This window comes from Benincasa hispida, chromosome 4 (genome assembly GCF_009727055.1).
Source record: "Benincasa hispida cultivar B227 chromosome 4, ASM972705v1, whole genome shotgun sequence".
Lineage (NCBI taxonomy): Eukaryota > Viridiplantae > Streptophyta > Magnoliopsida > Cucurbitales > Cucurbitaceae > Benincasa > Benincasa hispida.
Window position 1 is genome coordinate 20293372 of NC_052352.1, and position 19520 is coordinate 20312891.

At 34.5% G+C, this 19520-nt stretch overlaps 2 protein-coding genes across 2 annotated transcripts; both read left to right on the forward strand.

Moving 5' to 3' along the window:
* The first annotated feature begins 4699 nt into the window (after positions 1 to 4699).
* On the forward strand, positions 4700 to 7712 carry LOC120075770 (dihydrofolate reductase-like). Its single transcript, XM_039029432.1, has 6 exons — positions 4700 to 5012; positions 5100 to 5198; positions 5272 to 5313; positions 5433 to 5562; positions 7202 to 7303; positions 7401 to 7712. The coding sequence occupies exons 1-6, from the start codon at positions 4743 to 4745 to the stop codon at positions 7472 to 7474; spliced, it is 717 nt and encodes a 238-aa protein (XP_038885360.1). The 5' UTR covers positions 4700 to 4742; the 3' UTR covers positions 7475 to 7712.
* Positions 7713 to 10432: 2720 nt separating this feature from the next.
* LOC120075769 (GEM-like protein 1) lies at positions 10433 to 13405 on the forward strand. Its single transcript, XM_039029431.1, has 4 exons — positions 10433 to 10919; positions 11019 to 11120; positions 11674 to 11945; positions 12847 to 13405. The coding sequence occupies exons 1-4, from the start codon at positions 10574 to 10576 to the stop codon at positions 13033 to 13035; spliced, it is 909 nt and encodes a 302-aa protein (XP_038885359.1). The 5' UTR covers positions 10433 to 10573; the 3' UTR covers positions 13036 to 13405.
* Positions 13406 to 19520: the final 6115 nt, after the last annotated feature.

A 19520-nucleotide genomic window follows, 5' to 3' on the forward strand; every position in this document is an offset into this window, starting at 1 on the left:
AAATTAATTAAATAATTTAATTAATTTAATATCAAATATTAAATTAATAATACACCAATTCCAAAACATGAATCCATATTCATTTATAATATTTAAATCAAATTTAAATATATTCCAATACTTCAATTTCGTTTAATTCAATTATTAAACGTATAACTATATCGTATATAATTACTGATTCCCTTAATTCGAATTTAAACGTTTTAAATTTTCTCATCACGCTATTCTAAGGTTTTATTTGTTTATGAGCTAGTAGATGGACCTAATAGACCTACAGATCATGGGCTTCAATGATCCGAGATTAATTAGCTAAACTCTTTAACCTAATTAACCAACATTCGTTAACTACCAGGTCACTCCGCTAAAGTCCAGTAATTGCATTTTCCTCACTGTAGATATATTTCTATCCATTTGATATAATCATAATCAGTAAGTTGACCCTTCACAGGTTGTTCGTAATAACGGCTGAGTCAAAAGTTGTTTTACCCTCGAGATTACATCTTGCTCCTTAAGTCTCACCGATCCTCTAATGAACAATTGGTTTGTGATCTAATCACCAAACCGAGTCCCTCTCAGGCCAATGAGAGGGTAGGGTCCCTTGTTCAAGATCCGGAGTCAGCACTTAAGGAAACAACCTCTCTACTATCCCTAAAAGTGGGTAGGAGTGATTCCATCTTGCACCCTATGTTTCCAGCTATCTACCCGGTTTTACCCCTGAAATAGGAGGCTTATTGAGTCAGCGTTGTTGAGCCAACCCTCACCAATGAAAATCTAAGGATAATCTCGAATAAATAGGAGTTCATATTTAGCTCAAGATTAAGGTCAAGTTACCTAGGTCATCGCTTTTGAAATAGTCAGTCTTAAACAATAAACAACATTATAAAGTAAGAGTGACTTATTTCTCGGTCTAATCTTATACAAACTTTTTACATAGGATGACTCCACTCACATGTCTCCACATGAACGATTTAGGATCACATCGTTTGTACTAAATACAACGTGGGCCACACCCGATAGTGTTTCTAGAATAAGAAACCCTGCCTCATCTGTATACTATAGACCATTTTGGCTATTTACTCGAACTTGAGCCACGCTTATGTCTCCACATAAAGTCCAAGTACTCATGTAATAGGCATGGATCTTAGTTCATTGGATTTAGTTTTTACAAGTGTAATTTATATGTTTAATAATAGTTTAATTAAATAAACCTCAATAACTTCTTTATTGCAAATAAAATATGTTTAATTTACAAACTGTGAGTTTTAGGACATATAACCCAATACATTTGTCTCTGGATTCGTTCAAGAACAAAAAGTTGGTCGAATTCTCTTTGATAATGGATCAGTTATCAATATAATGTCCAGGTTAACAATGAAATAATTAGGCCTCTTGATGGAAGAATTGTCAAATAGAAAGCTAGTAATTCAAGGCTTCAACCAAGGTAGCCAACGAGCAATCGACATGATACGCTTGGAACTCATTATCGACAACCTAAAGACCAACGCGTTGTTCTATGTCATTGATTCAAGGACTACTTACAACCTATTACTAGGTCGTCCTTGGATTCATAGAAATGGAATGATAGCTTCGACAGTGCATCGATGCTTCATGTTTTATCAAGAGCATTAAAAAAGTTGAAGTAGACTCTAGCCCATTCTCAGAAGTTGAGTCTCACTTTGTAGACACGAAGTTTTACTTGAAGAGTGATAATGTTAGAAAAGCTATGCTTGTAGAAATCACTCTAATAAAACGTGAGGATAATCCAAAGCTAAAGTCGTGGGTGAACACAGAAAAAGAATCATGTCAAAGGGCAAGTATTTCTAACGCACAAAAGAGTAAGGTATACACTAGCCCTGCAAAGACTAAATTTTTAAAAGATGAGAAAGCTCCAAGTCCTCTAATCTTGCGCTATGTTCCTTTGTCAAGATGTAAGAAGGATGAGTCACCATTGCTCAAAAGATGCCAACAACAACCATATAGTAGCTGAAGAAGTCGATGATTCAAAAGAAACTGAGTAAAGAACTTTTTGTCTTGGATCGTATCAAGCCTTCAACTACTCGATCTTCAGTCTTCCAAAGATTGGGTATGACCAAGACAAAAGAAAAAGATCAATGTTTAGCATCTACCTCCACTCGAACTCCAGCCTTTAAAAGACTAAGTATATCCGCGTCAAAGAAAGATCGACCTTCAACATTTTTATTTGATCATTTCAAAATGACAAGCGATCAACTTGAAAGAAATGTGAAAACCTTGAAGGAAAATCCATCTTATGAAGAAAACAACCAAGAAGATTCACAGTCATATGCCTTCATGCATGAAGAGAAAGTTGTCTATTCACATAAATACAGAAGCTTCCTTGACGGTGAAGCCAAAACTCATCATATTGAAGAATCCTATATATGAAGAGGATGATCAAAGCCGTAGTGAAATAAAAGCTTCTGAAGTTTAAATATGTAAAAAGAAACTTATTATTATAAGAGTATAAACTGCATATTGCTCCTGGCGCGCATGAGCTTAAAAGGTGAACATCCCGAAAAAATATTCTTTTGAAGTATGTTATGACTTGGTCCCTAGTTATTATAAAGGGTACGTAGGTAGCTTAAAGAGATTTAAGTTTAGTCTAGTAAAAAAAAGGAAAAAAATTGTTGGAACTACATTACGACTTGATCCCTGTCATTATATAGACAACTTGAAGGAAACTTTAAGTGTAGTCCAGTAAAAAAAAAAATGTTAAACTACATTATGACTTGACCCCTATCTATTATAAGAATACGTGGGAGCTTAAAGAGAAATTTAAATTCAGTCTAGTAAAAAAAGGATCTTCAAGCGCAAGTTCAAAAGCTTCAATGTCGCGTCTTTAAGATTAAGAGTGGAGGCTACGCCAATGCTTCCTCAGGTTCAAGTTTGGATGATTCACTAGTATTTCCTCAAATTCAAGTTTGCAATCCTCCTTGATGCCTCTCCATCTCCAAGTTTGAAGTTTTCATTGCTACTTCTCCATCTCCAAATTTGATGGTTGCACTGCTACTTATTCATCTCTAAGTTCGATGGTTGCATTGAAGTTCAATGATTGCATTACTACTTTTTCCATCTCCAAGTTCAAGGGTTGCACTGCTGCTTCTCCATCTCCAAGTTTGATGGACACTGTTACTTCTCCGTATCCAAGTTTGGGAGTTGCACCACTGCTTCGGATTGCACTTCTACTTCTCCATCTCCAAATTTGATGGTCGCAATACTCATCTTCATCTCTAGGTTCGAGGGTTGTATTACTATTTTTTTGTCTCCAAGTTTGAGGGTTGCGCTGCTGCTTCTCTAACTCTTAGTTTGATGGGCATTGTTGCTTCTCCATATCCAAGTTCGGGGGTTGCACTGCTTCTTCTCCATCTCCAAGGTCGATGGTTGCATTGCTGCTTGCTCCATTTCCAAGTTCGAGTTTTGCACTGTTGCTTCTCCATCTCCAAGTTTGATGGCATTGCTGCTTCTCCATATTCAAGTTCGGGGGTTACGTTGCTGCTTCTCCATCTCCAAGGTCGATGATTACACTAGTGCTTGTTCGATCTCCAAGTTCTAGGATTGTAGTGCTATTTCTCCATCTCCATGTAGAAAAAACCTTCAAACCACTCCTAAAAGGGTACAATTTTAGAACTAGAGACCAAATAAAATCTAAACCTAAAATCTAAGGATTTTTTGCTTCATTATTTTAGATAGCTTTCTTTCATTAAAAGTGATAAAATGCACCTTTTCAAGAAAAAAAAAAGTGCGATAAAATGCTTTGTTTGATTTTTTTTAATTATCAACGCGGATGTTCAAACTTCGAACAATACAAATCATTTTCCAGAAACGATTGATTAAGATGATTTCTTTTTCTCAAAACAAAGATATAAAATAATAATAATAATAATAATAATTTTTTTTTTTTTTAAAAAAAAGGAAATAGTTGGTACAATTGTAATTTAGTTTTCTTCCCCAACCAACCCAAAGTTCCTTCTCGCTACTTATATCTATTCAGATTTACTAGCATTTTATAGGACAAAAAATTAAGTTTATATCAATATTTTAAAAGCATATTAAATATAAAAAAATTGATCTATTTTGTTTTATTTACTTTTTTTATNAATACTTTAGATCTGAATACTATATGGAGCTACTTATTTACATTGTTAAATTATAAAAAAAATGATAATTTAAAAAATTTATAACATTATTTCTAAGCTTTCATAAACGTTTTAAAACGAGTTTTGGAGAAAAAATTATTTACAACTGTGAAATGAAATAAAAAGCTGTAACAATAATTTAGAACGAAAATTTGATCACTACCTATATTATTTTAGATCAACATAACATTATTTTAGGTATCGATTTTGTTTGAAATTCCAAAGAAATACAAATATAGTGTTAAAACTTTTCTAAAAGAGTGATATTACAAATCTCGAAATATATAAATATTTTTTAAATAATTGAAAAATTTTAGACGTAATTTTTCTTTTAATTTAACGTTTATTGCCTTTTAATACAATGCATTTTATCTCGAAAATAACCCTCTCGACTGGATATGTCCTTATCCCAAAATAAATAAATAAATATATACCCTCCCGTCAGCACATTCGTTTTCTTTTTTTTTCTTTTTTTTCTTTTTTTTTTAAAATTTTTTTTTACCGTAGCCATTTTTAAAACAAGTCTCGATTAGAAGCTTCCTAGTGAGGAAGAATGAGAAAGGAGGGCCCTAGAAAAAGGCTTTTTAAATGACATCTCCCTTCCCCTCTCTTCACACAAATTCCAGAATTCCAATCATGGGAACCGATGCTAAAATCCACAGAAAGCCTAGATTTCTTTGCCTCCATGGCTTCCGAACCAGTGCAGCAATCCTCAAGAAACAGGTCGGAAAATGGCCGGCTTCTGTCCTCGATCAATTCGATCTCCATTTCCTCGACGCTCCATTTCCTGCTGAAGGCAAATCCGACGTCGAAGGAATTTTCGATCCTCCTTATTTCGAGTGGTTTCAATTCAGTCAAGTACGATCGCTTCATCTAATTTCCATTTCTTTGTAAATTCATAAACCCTCCTTTAATTTCTTCATCTTCTCCCTTCCTCCATCACAGGAATTTACAGAATATAGGAATTTCGACGAGTGCCTCTCATTCATTGAGGACTACATGCTTAAACACGGACCATTCGATGGATTCCTCGGTTTCTCACAGGTAATTTCCTCTATTCTTATCCTAATTAGTTGAACGGATCTTAATCAATAGTTGAATTTCGTTTAATTTTCAGGGGGCGATATTATCGGCCGCTTTACCGGGATTTCAAGCCAAGGTAAACCTAATTAATGGCAGCCTGCTCTGCTATTAGCTGCTATTACAAACATTTTCCATCTTAATTCTCCGAAATTGAGATTCTGACGCGGCGGTGGCGTCGATTAATGGTTGTTGCAGGGAATTGCTCTGACGAAAGTCCCGAAGATCAAATTCGTGATCATCGTGAGCGGTGCCAAATTCAGATCGGAATCTGTGGCTCAGAAAGCTTACTCGACGCCAATTGGATGTCCATCCCTCCATTTTCTAGGTACGTCCACAATTTTTTGTCCTTACATTCTGTTTTTTTTTTCAAATATTCTGATTCTTTCCGTTGTTATTTGTAAACAAACAAACCAACCACTGAACGCATAATTTTAGGGCGACCTTTCTCTAATTTTGTCGTTAATCTACAATTTTCTCCCATATATTTAGTTTTAAAATAAAATACAAGCGTATCTTAATTAATTGAATTAGTTTGAATGTGATAATTTTTTTAGTTAAACAAATTTTCCTTTTATATAAAGTTCTTTTAGTTAGACAATCGTGGGATGTGAAATCAATCGGTTGGGTTGGTTTGAATTTTATACTTATTTAATTATAAAGCAATAATATCTTATCTAATTTTTGAGATGATAATTAATGTTTTACCTCCATTTACACTTAGCTAATTGAAAAGGGATATTCTTGTTTTGCCTTCTCTTTCTTTTGAAATAGTGAATAACACTTTGGTTTTTTTAAGCTCCAAAGTTGTATCATTTAAAACTCCAAATTGTTGTTGTGCCATTCTAAAATGGTTATAAATGATTCAATTTAGACATTTGTTAGAATTTTATTTTAAAAAATTGTTAATACATCACTCCATATTAGGGGTATGCATGAATCGGATCGAACTGGACCAAAGCGACTGGTTTGGTCCGATTTTTTTTTAAAAAAGCAACTATTAGTTCACTAAGTAGCCAAACTGACTAGTTCGATTCAGTCAACAGTTCTTTGTCCTGAAAAATTGAAAAACTGAACCGAACCGAACCTATATATTAATATTTATTAAATATTCTATTAAGTAAAAGTATTATTAAATATTTAGTAATATTGATCAGTCCATAAGTCCAGTCATAACATAAGTCCATAAGTCCAATTTTTTTGTCTAATTAAAAAAAACATCGATTATAAATCGACTTGAACCGATTTAGGTTGGTTTGGTTCAAGAACCAAAACCAATGGAAACCGGTTTCCACGATTCTGTTTACTTGAGAATCATGGACTTCGATTCGGTTCTTGGTTCGGCTCAAAATCGGACTGTCGAACCATGCACATCCTTACTCCACATATGTATAAAACTTCTGACAAATTCAAGAATTGACTTAAATTAGAGGGAAAAAATTGAAATCAAATAAGATGTAGTGATTTTTCAATAATATAAGTAGTTTCATCTTCTCGTCTTTCTTCATTTTTTTTTTTATTTATTTAGAAATAATGACTGACTAATTTTTTTTTTTTTCTTTAGGATTTCGAAAAAAGAATCGTTTTATTTAAATGAATTTGAGCTGATTTCAAAGAAGTATTAATCACCGGTGAAGAGTCAAAATTATTTTTTCATTAATTTGAAGCTCTAATTAATAACCTTTAGAAGTATAAATGGATGTTTTTCTCAAAAATAAATAAATAAATGGCTAATTGATTTTTATTGGTGGTCCTTGCTGATGGGGTACTATGGAAAATTTGTTCAGTGTGAATCACATTCTTTATTGTTTAATTTAAGATGCCATTATTTGATTTTTTGGACTGAGGTCTGAAGTTATATGAAATGTTTAATGGCAAGTAATTTAAAATTATAATTAAAATTTGAATTGTTTAATCAACTTCTCAAACCTATGATGATAAAGATATTATTAAAATTATGGTGGCAGGTGAGGAAGACTTCTTAATGCCCCATGGACAGAAGCTTTTGGAATCATATGTAGAACCAACAGTAATTAATCATCCCAAAGGCCACACAGTACCAAGATTAGGTAATACATAATTTCAACTAATTTCACTTTTGCTTAAATATATATATTGTCTTAATTTTTAATGCTAATTTAGATTATATCAACTTTATGTTTTTAGATGATAAAGGTTTGGAGGTTATGGAGAGTTTCATTAAGAGGATTTCAAAGACATTAGATGAGACTGAAGAATAGTAGTCTGAAGTTTCATTGGACCATAGTCAATTATGCATTTTTTTTACTCATAGAACAAAGGATAACAAAGTATAAGAATTATGATGATAATTATGTAATCCTATCTTCACTTTTATGGCTACATGTATGATAATTTTTCCTTCATTATGTAGGAACAATTTTAGTCTTATTCCTATGTCATTGTACTCGTTAAAATTAATTTCTAATAGCAGTTTAACTATGTTCAATTTCTTCAAAATAATTATAGTCTCTATTTATAACAACCTGACTTCTTAAGACGACTAGAAGGGTCGTTACTGCATGCATGCATAAATGTTTACAATGAGAAAAGAAAGTGTGTATATATATATATAACAGAATTTTGGACTGCTTAAGTGAATACAAAATCTAGTCAAGCTTTAACTCAAGATTTCAAATCATTTGAATTGGGGTACCCCTTAAACATGAAATAAAATTAAAAAAAAAAAAAACGAAAGAAAATATTAACTGAAAAAGAAATCTCTAACCCCTAGACCTAGCCAAGGAAGGTTTGTGAAAAGAAAACTATAAAAACATGAGAAGACATATAAATTCAAATGCGAAAGCGTTCCTAGTTCCTTTGGCAAACATATAACGATAAATGGTGAGTATAAAATACTCAAGTGATCCCATTACTGGGATTAGGCTATGCATCCACAAGGAGAATGTTTGGGCCAGTGGGCTAAACAACTAATAACTTATCTTAGTGGCCTGATGGCACACCATCAAAACATTGAAATAAACATAAAAGGGAACCTGTCAATTCACAAAATTGTAACATGCAAATAAACCCGTCAAACATACATCAAGGCGAGAGTAAAATTGCCCAAAGACAAAAATCATGTTCCTGAAATCCATTAATTAACTTGATAAATCTAATCTGGGTCGCCTGGCACGAAGGCGTTATACCACTCACCTCAAATTGGTTACAAATGTCCACACAAATAATCTTCTTAAGAACACTTGGATAAGTTCGAATCAGTCCTATGACCTAAAATAGTTCGTGTGGTTGAGTAAATAAAACACTATTAATATTGGTTTTATAAAATTTAGAAAGATATTCGTGTCTTATACCAAATTATTATATTACCAAATTTCATTAAAATAAGTAGCTCAAAATAACAATACAGACTAATATTAAGATTTAGAGTATAAAGATTTAGGATTCGTTTGAATTGACTTGAGAAAAAAATGTGTGTTTTTTAAAAAAATAATTTTTATTTAAGCACTTTTGACAAAAATTGTTAAAAATATACTTCAAAAATTATCCTGAGTCGTGGATAAACATTCCATTTTTTTCCAAAATGACTTATTTTTTAAATTAAATATTTGAAAATGTATTCTAAACACACTCTTAATGTGGATGATTAAAAGGAAACAAATTTCAAACTCCAAATACCCTCACGTGTTTGTGATATTCAATGATTTTTGACAAAAAAAAAAACAAAAATAAAAATAAAAATTATAAGAGAAACTAGAAGAGAATTCTCTAATTTTACATGTAAATTTCTAAGAAATTGCAAAATTGTGCCCTCCTTTTTAATGAAGACCACGTTTAATAATCTGTAATAAATACTGATGTAATCGTAATAGGATTCAATTGATAAATCAATCGTAATGAGTCATAATTGCAAATGTAATCGAATTACTTTCGATCATATTTACTTAGAATTATGAATCTATCACATATACTATTATTGTTATCGTTTAGGGTCCAACAGTAACGGTAACAATAAATGTGACAAATTCATAATTCTTATTATAGGGATGTCTCCTTATACTCCCATCTTGGATTTTGGATTTGGGCTTCAAGAGGTACCCATATATTTAGATGGAGTGAGGAGATAGACTAATGTGGGTACAATCCGCCTGTTTTGCAAGTTTCACATTTCAATTGTGCAAGGTTTAAAATGTCGATTTCAATGTAAACATTGAGATCTTAATTTTACGAAAATTCCAATAGAAATATCAATAAAATTTCGATTTCAATGGATATTTCAAGAAAAATTATAAAAAATAAAAAATTCAAAAAAAATTAATCAGTAAATAAATATTTTATGATTTTTAAATAAGTTAACATGTTTATTATTTATGTTATATTTACATTAGTGATACTTTGTTGCTTATTTTTTTCTATATTGGATGGATTTTTCAACGATTCAATAGAAATATGTATTCATCTCTCACATCAAGGTCAAACGTTTGACCTATAAAAACATAGAAATTTCGACATGTCGATACGATTATATGTAGCTTTATCTTCGATTGTAGCTTCCATTTGGCTACAAATGTTCAAAGACTACCTACATGCCTTATGCCTATTTGACATTTCAAATTCAACAATTATAACCTTATTCACTAAAGAACCGTGGTGACAAAATCAGTCCAAGACCACTATTACTTAATAAACAAGTTATTTCGAATCTCCGTAAGAGAACTATTAATTTATTTTTAATAATAATTAAAAAAAAACAGTTCCTTGTACAAATTAGTTTATACTTCGTCCTTAATTAATCTATTTATTATCATTTTATAAATTCCTTTTTCTTAATAAGCATATACGTGGACAACCAAACCAGCTTTATAATCCCAATCTTAGGTATTTAAAACCAAATTATATAGGAAAATTGGGTAAATTACAAAATTTAAACCTAACCTAAAAAAATATTAAACCAACAACGTAGCCTAAAGTAAATGACAATTCTCCATTTTTTTTATTTTAAAATTTTCAGAAAATGAATAAGGAAGGAAGAAACATAAACAAAAGAATTCAAAATTCAAATGAAGACCGTTTGACGGTTTGACCCCTCCATTTCCAACCGTTAAAGAGATTCCACGTATTTCGCGTTGTCTGATTTGTCTTTATTTTTTAATTACTATTTTTCTAGAAAAGAAATAAAGAAATATTATCTTTAATTCTCCGTATAAAAAGAAATAAAAGAGAAGAAGAAGAAGAAAGCAAATTAAATCAAACGTTGGATAAGAAGAAACGAATAAAAACGCCGTGGAAACCGGTTCAGTTTTTCCCGTTGATTTCACCGTCGCCGGAGATCGCTTCGGACTATCCTCATCCACTCTCAAATGAATCACTCTCAGCCACAGCCTCAGTCCGATCCATCCAATCCCCTTCCTTCAAAAACCTCGCACTCGGATCATCCGGATCCAATTACCGACCGTCGCTCCGGCGACTATTCTCCCTATCCCAAGCTTGACCCTAGCGACGTTGCTCCGCCGCCGCTGCCGGAGAACTGGACCACCGTTTCCATGGGCTCTCAACCCCAAAATCCATCTCCGCCTCCTCCTCAAACTCAGCCAAACAGCGAGGCTCGTGCTCCGATCTCTGAGGGAAATGCCACCACTCTGCCGACTGAAGCTAATCCCTATGTTTCTGCGGCTCCAGCCCATGGAAATCCTTCTTCCTCCAAGAGTAAGTGCTTTCGATTTCCCGAGATGTGAATATTTATTGGGAATTGGGAATTACATGAAATTCGTATTCAATGGATGTGCATGTTTGATGTATGATCAGATACGGTGGATTCCGTGAAGGTGATGCTTGGAAGATGGGGAAAGAGGGCAGTTGAGGCAACCAAGAAGGCCGAGGATCTTGCTGGGAACATGTGGCAGCACTGTAAGCCCTTAATTCTTTTTAATAATCATGTCTTTACCTTCTCATCACTACTGATAAATTTGAATTTAACTTTAATACATGATGAACTTGTAGTTGTAGATGGTTAAGATGAGAATTTACCGTAATCTGATAACATACGAAATTGTATGCCCAATTTCATCGGAATATCTGTCAAGTCCATTTAAACCCAGATCCTTGAAAACCTACAATCGTTCTGCGTAGGATTCTGGCATTAAGCATTTCTTGGAACTATTTCTCTTCTGTTTCATTTTCATTATATGCTCTGCTATTTTATACGTTGTGATATTCTATTGAATGAATTGTGTTCTTCTTATTGCTTGAACTTGAATTTGGGATTACCTTTTATCTGGTACTATAAGCTATTTCTACACATATTCATTTGGAACTAAACGTTCGGAATAGTGATTGCAAATAAGACGATTTCATTCTTTATCGTTGTTTTTTTTTTTTTTTTTTTTTTTTTTTTTTTTTAACTTTTTACCTGCTTCTGTTAACCAATAATGATAGCTGAAACAAATTTGTTTCAAACCAGTGAAAACAGGGCCTAGCTTTGCTGATGCTGCTGTGGGAAGAATTGCTCAGGGGACGAAAGTTCTCGCAGAAGGTGGTTATGAGAAAATCTTTCGACAGACTTTTGAGAATACACCTGAAGAGAAGCTTCATAAGGCATATGCATGCTACTTGTCCACATCAGCTGGTCCAGTGATGGGAACTTTGTACATATCAACGGCTAAACTTGCCTTTTGCAGTGACAATCCTCTTTCATACAAAGTGGGCGAGGAGACTCAATGGAGCCTTTATAAGGTAAAATTGAATTATTTAAGCGTACTGTTCATTAAGCCTTCGAGAATTAGATGATACTAAAAGTTTGGTTGAATTGATGTCAATTTAAGTGAAGAAGATGTGAAGGGTGGGCTATAAAATATTTTATAAAGTGAGGAAAATGGAACTTGGAATTTGGAACACTTAATGGGTATGGGTAATACATCATTTAGTGTTTTTAAGGGTTGCAAACTGCATTAATTTTGTACATATTTCATCCTAGTAACTAGGTCAAGTCAGATTCTAACTTCTCTATTGTGTACAATCCTCCCAATTTATTTTTGAATCTGTTTGAATGCTTCAAAGCTAAATGCAGTATCATAAAACCCTTGAAGAAGCAAACCCCATTTTTTTAGTGTTTGAGAATATTATTTTCAATCATATGGTCACTAAAATTTCATTGTAAGTCTGTTCTGGATCTACTGCAAAGTCAAAAGGATCATACATTTAAATTTCAGAAATTTTGCAACATCTTACGATACAATTTATAAAAGCATACAGTAATCTCCTTCTATTGATTCAAACATGGATATATTTGGCCTTTGTTCGTTAGTCCCAATACTTCACGCTCAATTTATTTGATTCTTGTCATCTGGGAGTGTTGATCAAAGGATTGCTCAGTTGATCTGTAGGTTCTGTTTTTAGGACTGGTGATGATGCATGATTTTCGCTCGTGTTGTGTTCATTATGAATATATACTTTTATTAGATTATGGTGTTTGTAAGTCATGATGCAACCGTCCATTTGGAGTTGGGCCCTCTTCTTTGCTTGAACCATGACTATTTCTACCTTGTATTAAGAACCAACCATCTTTGTGCTTATATATCTCCAAGTTTATAAGAAAACTGATTGGAAGCCACATGTATCTTCTCTTATATGATAGGTGGTGATCCCACTACATCACCTAAAAGCAGTCAACCCATCAACAAGCAAAGTGAAACCGGCTGAAAAATTCATACAGGTTATCTCCATTGACAATCATGAATTCTGGTTTATGGGATTTGTATCTTATGATAGTGCAGTGAAAATTCTTCAAGAAGCCCTGCATCCCAACAATCCGTTGTCTGCATGAAATCTTGGGAAGGTTGGCATTCTCCTTCCGAGTGATGAACTTTTTACCTCGTCACCAACAGTACGCATTGAAGTAAGCCAAGATTTTGATGTTATACAAACAAACTACTCTAGAAATACAAATGGTGAAAAACTTTCCTTATTTGTTTGGATAATTCTCTGTAGTTTTGCTAGTATTGTTGTCCTTCTATGGACTTCATGATTCATATTTGATTTCTACTGTGTATGGACTGATTGAGACAGAGCAGAGTGCAAATTTGGAGGTTGTTTGAACTTTTGTAGATGGCATCTGTGATTTTGTTGATTGAAAGGTAAATAGTATTGATGATTGTATTCCACTGGGTCTCTATTGTAATTCTTCTATTTGGCTATTCATTTTTTTTCCTTAAATACATCTGTTAGTTACAGACTTGCAGTGTCCCTTTTTGTTTTTGTATAAACACTATCTGCATACGGTTGAAGGTTCTTTCCTTTAGTACTTATTGGCTTTTTTTCATTGGGGAAGTCGGTTAACTTAGCTAGACTTTTGCTATAATCTTCACCATCTATCAATTCAGTTTTTTAGGTCTTGTTTGATAACCCTAGCCTATTTTTTTTTCTTCCATTTCTTACCATGATTTGCCTATTTATTAAGGATATTGATTGATTTTGTCAATTTTTTTTTAAAAAAAAATTTTAAAAACTATTTTTTTTTTTTTTTTAGTTTTCAAATTTTGACTTAGTTTTTTAAATCATTGATAAAAGGTAAATAACAAACAAAGAAATTTAGAGGTGAAAGTAGTGTTTATAGGTTTATTTTTTAAAAACAAAAACGAAAAATGAAATGGTGACTAAATGGGCTTTAGTTTTTAGTTTTTATTTTGATAAAATACCTTTTAGTCCTTGATTTTTGTATATTTTTCATTTGATCTAGGTTTTTTTTCAAATGTTACATACTACCCTTGACTTTTAAGTTTTGTTTTACACTTTTACCCTTGAATTTTTTTACAAAGTTCATTTTTGATATTTGGTGTTAATCTTCAGTTAATTAATTGAAAATGATTACTAGGTAAGATTTGTAATTAATTCTCGTAATGATAAAAATCAATGAAGATTAATTTAATTATAGTTGACTAATTTTTTTTAAATTACCAAGGGATATTAAGACACAATAAGTGTTTATTGAGAACAACACTTTTAAACATGGATCAAATGAAAATAAAATTTCAAATTCAATGATAAAAATGTAATATTTTGATATCTAGGAATCAAAAGAAAGAAAAAGAATTTAAGTTAAATGGTAACATTTTGAAAGCCAAAAATCAAATGGAAATTAGATAGAAAATTTAAAACCAGAAAAGTTATTGTTCGCACGAGATTTCAAGAGAAATTTATTTCGTGGAACTTGAATATTAATTTTATGGAAAGTGAGTACAACGATGCATTTAAAATAAACTATAATCTTTAAACTGGTTGATCTTCTTGAATGATCGTTGATTTTCTTAGATGATCGGCCTTTGGGCTTGTTAATTGATCTTCTTGAATGATCGTTGATTTTCTTAGATGATCGGCCTTTGGGCTTGTTGATCTTCAATCGGAAGATTGGTCTTTGGGCTTGATGATCTTCTTGGATGATCAGCCTTTAGGCCTTTGGACTTGATGATCTTCTTGGATGATCGACCTTTGGCTTGTTGATCTTCATTCTTTCGTGGAGTTGAACTTGAGTTGGTGTTGATGTTGATGTTGATTTGATGCGATGTGGTTCGATCTCTAGTACATGATTGTCTGATTCTCTCTCAGTTGGGTGGATGTGCTTGACTTGAAGAAGAAAAACATCGAACGGTCTTGGGGTAGAAGTCTTGGAAGAGTGTTTGTGCCTTCAAAGGTTAGTGTTCTTGGAGTAGAAGTCTTGGAAGAGTGTTTGTGCCTTCAAAGGTCAGTGTTCTTGGAGTAGAAGTCTTGGAAGAGTGTTTGTATCTTTAAAGGTCTTTTATCTTCTAGGAGTGCAGCTTTAGGAGTCTTGGGAGTCTTCAGAATGCTTGTATCTTCAAAGGACTTCAGTCTTCAGAATGCTTGTATATCGGAATTCCCTATATAGAATTGTTGACCCTTGCAAATGAGAAGAGGTTCTCTATTTATAGAGTTCCTTGATGGGCTTCATGGGCTTGGGCCTAGTTAGCCCATGGGTTTGGGCTTGGTTGGTCCATGGGCCTGACATTTTGGCCTTGAATTTTAATCCAAATAATAATATCAAATTGGACTTTGACAAGATGAAACCAGTGGCTTCATTGGACTTTGTCCAACTTCAATTTGAGACACATGTCCATTCCTAATTGATCCAAATTTGATGATTTGGAATTTAGTCATTAATTTAGTAAATGGCGTTGCAATTTGTGATTGGTCCAAAATTTCTCCTTCAACAAAGGCCCATTTTCGAGATTTATGTATATATATGGGTGGATGAATCTCAAAAAATATAAAGTTGGAATCAAAATCCAAATATATTTGTTCTTGAATTTGACCTCAATTGATGTGTCAGTCAAACTATGAATTTAGTACATAAGTTTAACTCGAATTTGGGATACATTTTGGAATATGACCAAATTTTAATTTGAGGTTTTACTCCAATGTGATTTGGATTTGAGATAATTTGGGTTATGCCCAAATTTTAATAAAGAGATCAATTAAGATTTCTTTTCCTATCCATAATATATTTAGAATGAAAATAAAAACAAGTTTGGACAACTTGAATTTAGAATAAAATATGGAATATGGCCAAATTTTAATTTGAGATTAATTTTAGATTTTTCCACAATTTGATTTGGAAATAGGGATAACTAAATTTGGATGAGTTTGCTATAAATTTTGGAAGATGCCCAAATTTGAGATTTTATCCACAATTTAATCTTAAAGTTGAACAATTTGACTTTGAATAAAAGTTGGAATATGACCAAATTTTAATTTGAGAGAAGTTTTAGCTCTTACCCACAATTTGATTTGGATCTAAAGATAAGAACTAGAAATTGAAATAAAATTTGGAATATGCCCAAATTTAAATTTTAACTTAAATTGAAATCCAAAATTTGATTTGGATTAGAATTACAATCTTTAACTAATTTTCATTTGAAGCTTGGATAATCTAAGACTTTGAACTTGAGATTTGTGAAGTTGAATATGAGTCTTCAAACTTGCCTATAATGAAACCACTTTCTTTTTGTTAAATTAGATAAATCCTAAAAAAAATCAATTTAACCCAAAATTTGTTAAATCTTCTCAAATGTTATATGTTTAGTCCAATCTAAAATCTAAACTTCTTCTCCAAATTTGGCTTTTAAATCTTAACCACTTTTGATTATTCATCTATAAATTGAACTCAGAAACCTCATAGAATTCACATTGAGTGAATCAAATCCATTGCATCTGAAAGCTTTTTCAAGAGCTTTTTATTATTTCTTCAGTTTTTTTTATGCTTCTTGTTTTGTTTCGCCGAGTCGATGGAAACAGAGCACTCTCTCGTGACGAATCTTCTTTCTTTTTTTTTTCTTTATATTTTTTTATGTTATTTTTTTCTTCTTAATTCAATGTTGCAGGTGGATGGGTAGCCGTCGATGTTGTTGCTAGGCTGCTCTGTTCATCGGAAGTCAAGCCGAATGTGGATTCTCACCATAATTGGGCATAAATCTGCCATTGGGTCCAAAATCGCCGAATCTGCTGCTACTTCTTGTGAGGTTCACCGTTCTTTGTTGCTTGTGAAATCGCCGGTTTGAAATTGTCGGAGCTTCATCGCGCAGAGAACACTTGCGAAGTTTACTGTCGTTCATCACTGCTTTTCTGAGGTTCGCCTTTGCTATAGAAGTGAGGTGACTTGTGAACAAGGGAGGTTGGCGACGAGGTCTATTGGCGAGTGAATGCGGCTGGGAGTGAGAGAGAGAGAAAGAAAGAAAGGATGGGAGGCAGCTGTGAGTGTTAAAGAGAAGAAAAGATTGAATTTAGGGGTTTTTTTTTAACTTTCCTTTTTATTTCTCTTATTTCTTTCTTCTTTTTTTTCTTTTTCTTTTTTACTACCTTGCCCCCTTACTATTTTTTTGTGTAGGTTTACTAACTTGCCCCCTCACTTTTTGTAGGAGTTAAAGCGCAACTCAAGGGAGTACGACCATTTTTTTTGACCTCAACGACCAGTCAGTAATCTTAAAGGGTGGGTTTCTCCTCTCATAACCCTTGTTTCGTAATAAAAAAATTTTCTATTTTTTTGTTGTAGAAATGTCTGACGTGTGATCGATTCTTTGATGCACATAAAGACAACCTGGCATGGTCTATCTATTGTAATCCCTGTTCGTGCTTCCTGATCGTCATGGGGGGGGGGGGGGGCCTTGCAAAGGCTTACAACCCCCTCATTCGATCACCCTAGGGGCAATCCTAGAAAGGTCTACCTTGTAGTGTCGTTCGTGCATCTTGATCGTCATGGGAGGGGCCCCGCAAAGGCTTATAATTCTCCCATTCGATCACCCTAGGGAGGATCCCGGAAAGGTCTACCTTGTAGCGCCGTTCGTGCATCCTGATCGTCATGGAGAGGCCCCGTAAAGACTTAAAACTATCCTATTCGATCACCCTAGGGAGGATCCCGGAAAGGTCTGCCTTGTAGTGTTGTTTGTGCATCCTAATCGTCATAGGAGGGGCCCTCCAAAGGCTTACAACTCTCCCATTCGATCACCCTAGGGAGGATCCTGGAAAAGTCTGCCTTGTAGCACCGTTCATGCATCCTGATCCTCATAGGAGGGGCCCCGCAAAGGCTTACAACTCTCCCATTCGATCACCCTAGGGAGGCTTCCGGAAAGGTCTGCCTTGTAGCGCTGTTCGTGCATCCTGATCGTCATGGGAGAGGCCCCAAAAAGGTTTACAACTCTCCCATTCGATCACCCTAAGGAGGACCCTGGAAAGGCTTATCTTGTCTCGCCTGCTCTTGCATCTTGGTCGTCATGGGAGGGGCCCCACAAAGGCTTACAACTCTCCCATTCGATCACCCTAGGGACGATCTCGGAAAGGTCTACCTTATTATGTTACTCCTTAATCAAAATTTGAAGATAAGGCAAATATGCCATCGAGTATTAAAGGTGAGGCGGATATGCCATCAAACTTTGAAGATGGGAAGAATATGGCATCAAGCTTTTGAGCGGAGTTAGATTGGCTGGAGTCGATCTCGCATATAAGGCAGAGCCGGACGAATTAGAGTTATCCACATATGAGGTGGAGCCGACGGATCAGAGTTGTCCTTGCATATGAGATAGAGCTAGGCAAACCAAACTTGATCTCGCATATGAGGTGGAACCACACCAACATTTTTGGAGAGGAAGCAAAGCTGCACCAACATTTTGGAGAAGGGGTGAAGTTGTACCAACATTTTGGAGAATGAGCAAAGTTGCACCGTCATGAATTGCGAAGATGAAACGAAGCTGCAGACATAAATCGTGAAGATGAAGCGGAGCCATGACAAACATGGGAGATGAAGTAAGCCACGCCAGACTTGGGAGATTAAGCGAGCCACGCTAGACTTGAGGGATGAAGCGAGCCACGCTAGACTTGGAAAATGGAGTGGGCCATGCCAGACTTTGGAGATGAAGCGAGCCACGTAGACTTTGGAGATAAAGCAAAACTGCACCAACATTTGGAGATGAAGCGAAGCTGCACCACGACTTTGGAGATGGAGTGAAGCCACGTCATTAGTTTGAAGATGAAGTGAAACCGTGCCATCAGTTTAAAGATGAAACGAAGCCACGCCACGACTTTGAAGATAAAGCGAAATCGCGTTGTCAGTTTGGAGATGAAGTGAAGCCACACCATAACTTTGGAGATGAAGCAAAGTCGTGCCATCAATTTGGAGATGAAGCGAAGCCACACCTTGACTTTGGAGATGAAGCAAACCATGCTAGACTTTGGAGATAAAGCGAAGTTGCGCCAACATTTTGGAGATGAAATGAAGTCGTACCACGACTTTGGAGATGAAGCGAAGCTGCGCCATCAATTTGGAGATGAGTGAAGTCACACCACGACTTTGAAGATGAAGCAAACCATGTTAGACTTTGGAGATGAAGTGAAGCCGCGTCATGATTTTGGAGATGAATTGAAGCTGTGCCATCAGTTTGGAGATGAAGCGAAGCCACACCACGACTTTGAAGATGAAGCGAACCACGCCAGACTTTGGAGATGAAGTGAAGCCGCGTCATGATTTTGTAGACGAAGACATTGAAGATTGAGCCAAACCATGCACACCGACCATGAACTTAAAGTTGAAGTAGAGCCATACACACCGAACTTGAACTTGAAGATGGAGCGGAAACATGCACACCGATCTTGAACTTGAAGATGGAGCGGAGTCATGCACATTGACCTTGAACTTGAAGATGGAGCAGCATCGACGGAGCCTCTAACTTAAAAATGGAGAAGCATCAATGAGACCTTCACGTTTGAGTTAGCATTGACAAATCCTCCGCATTTGAGTTTGACGAAGAA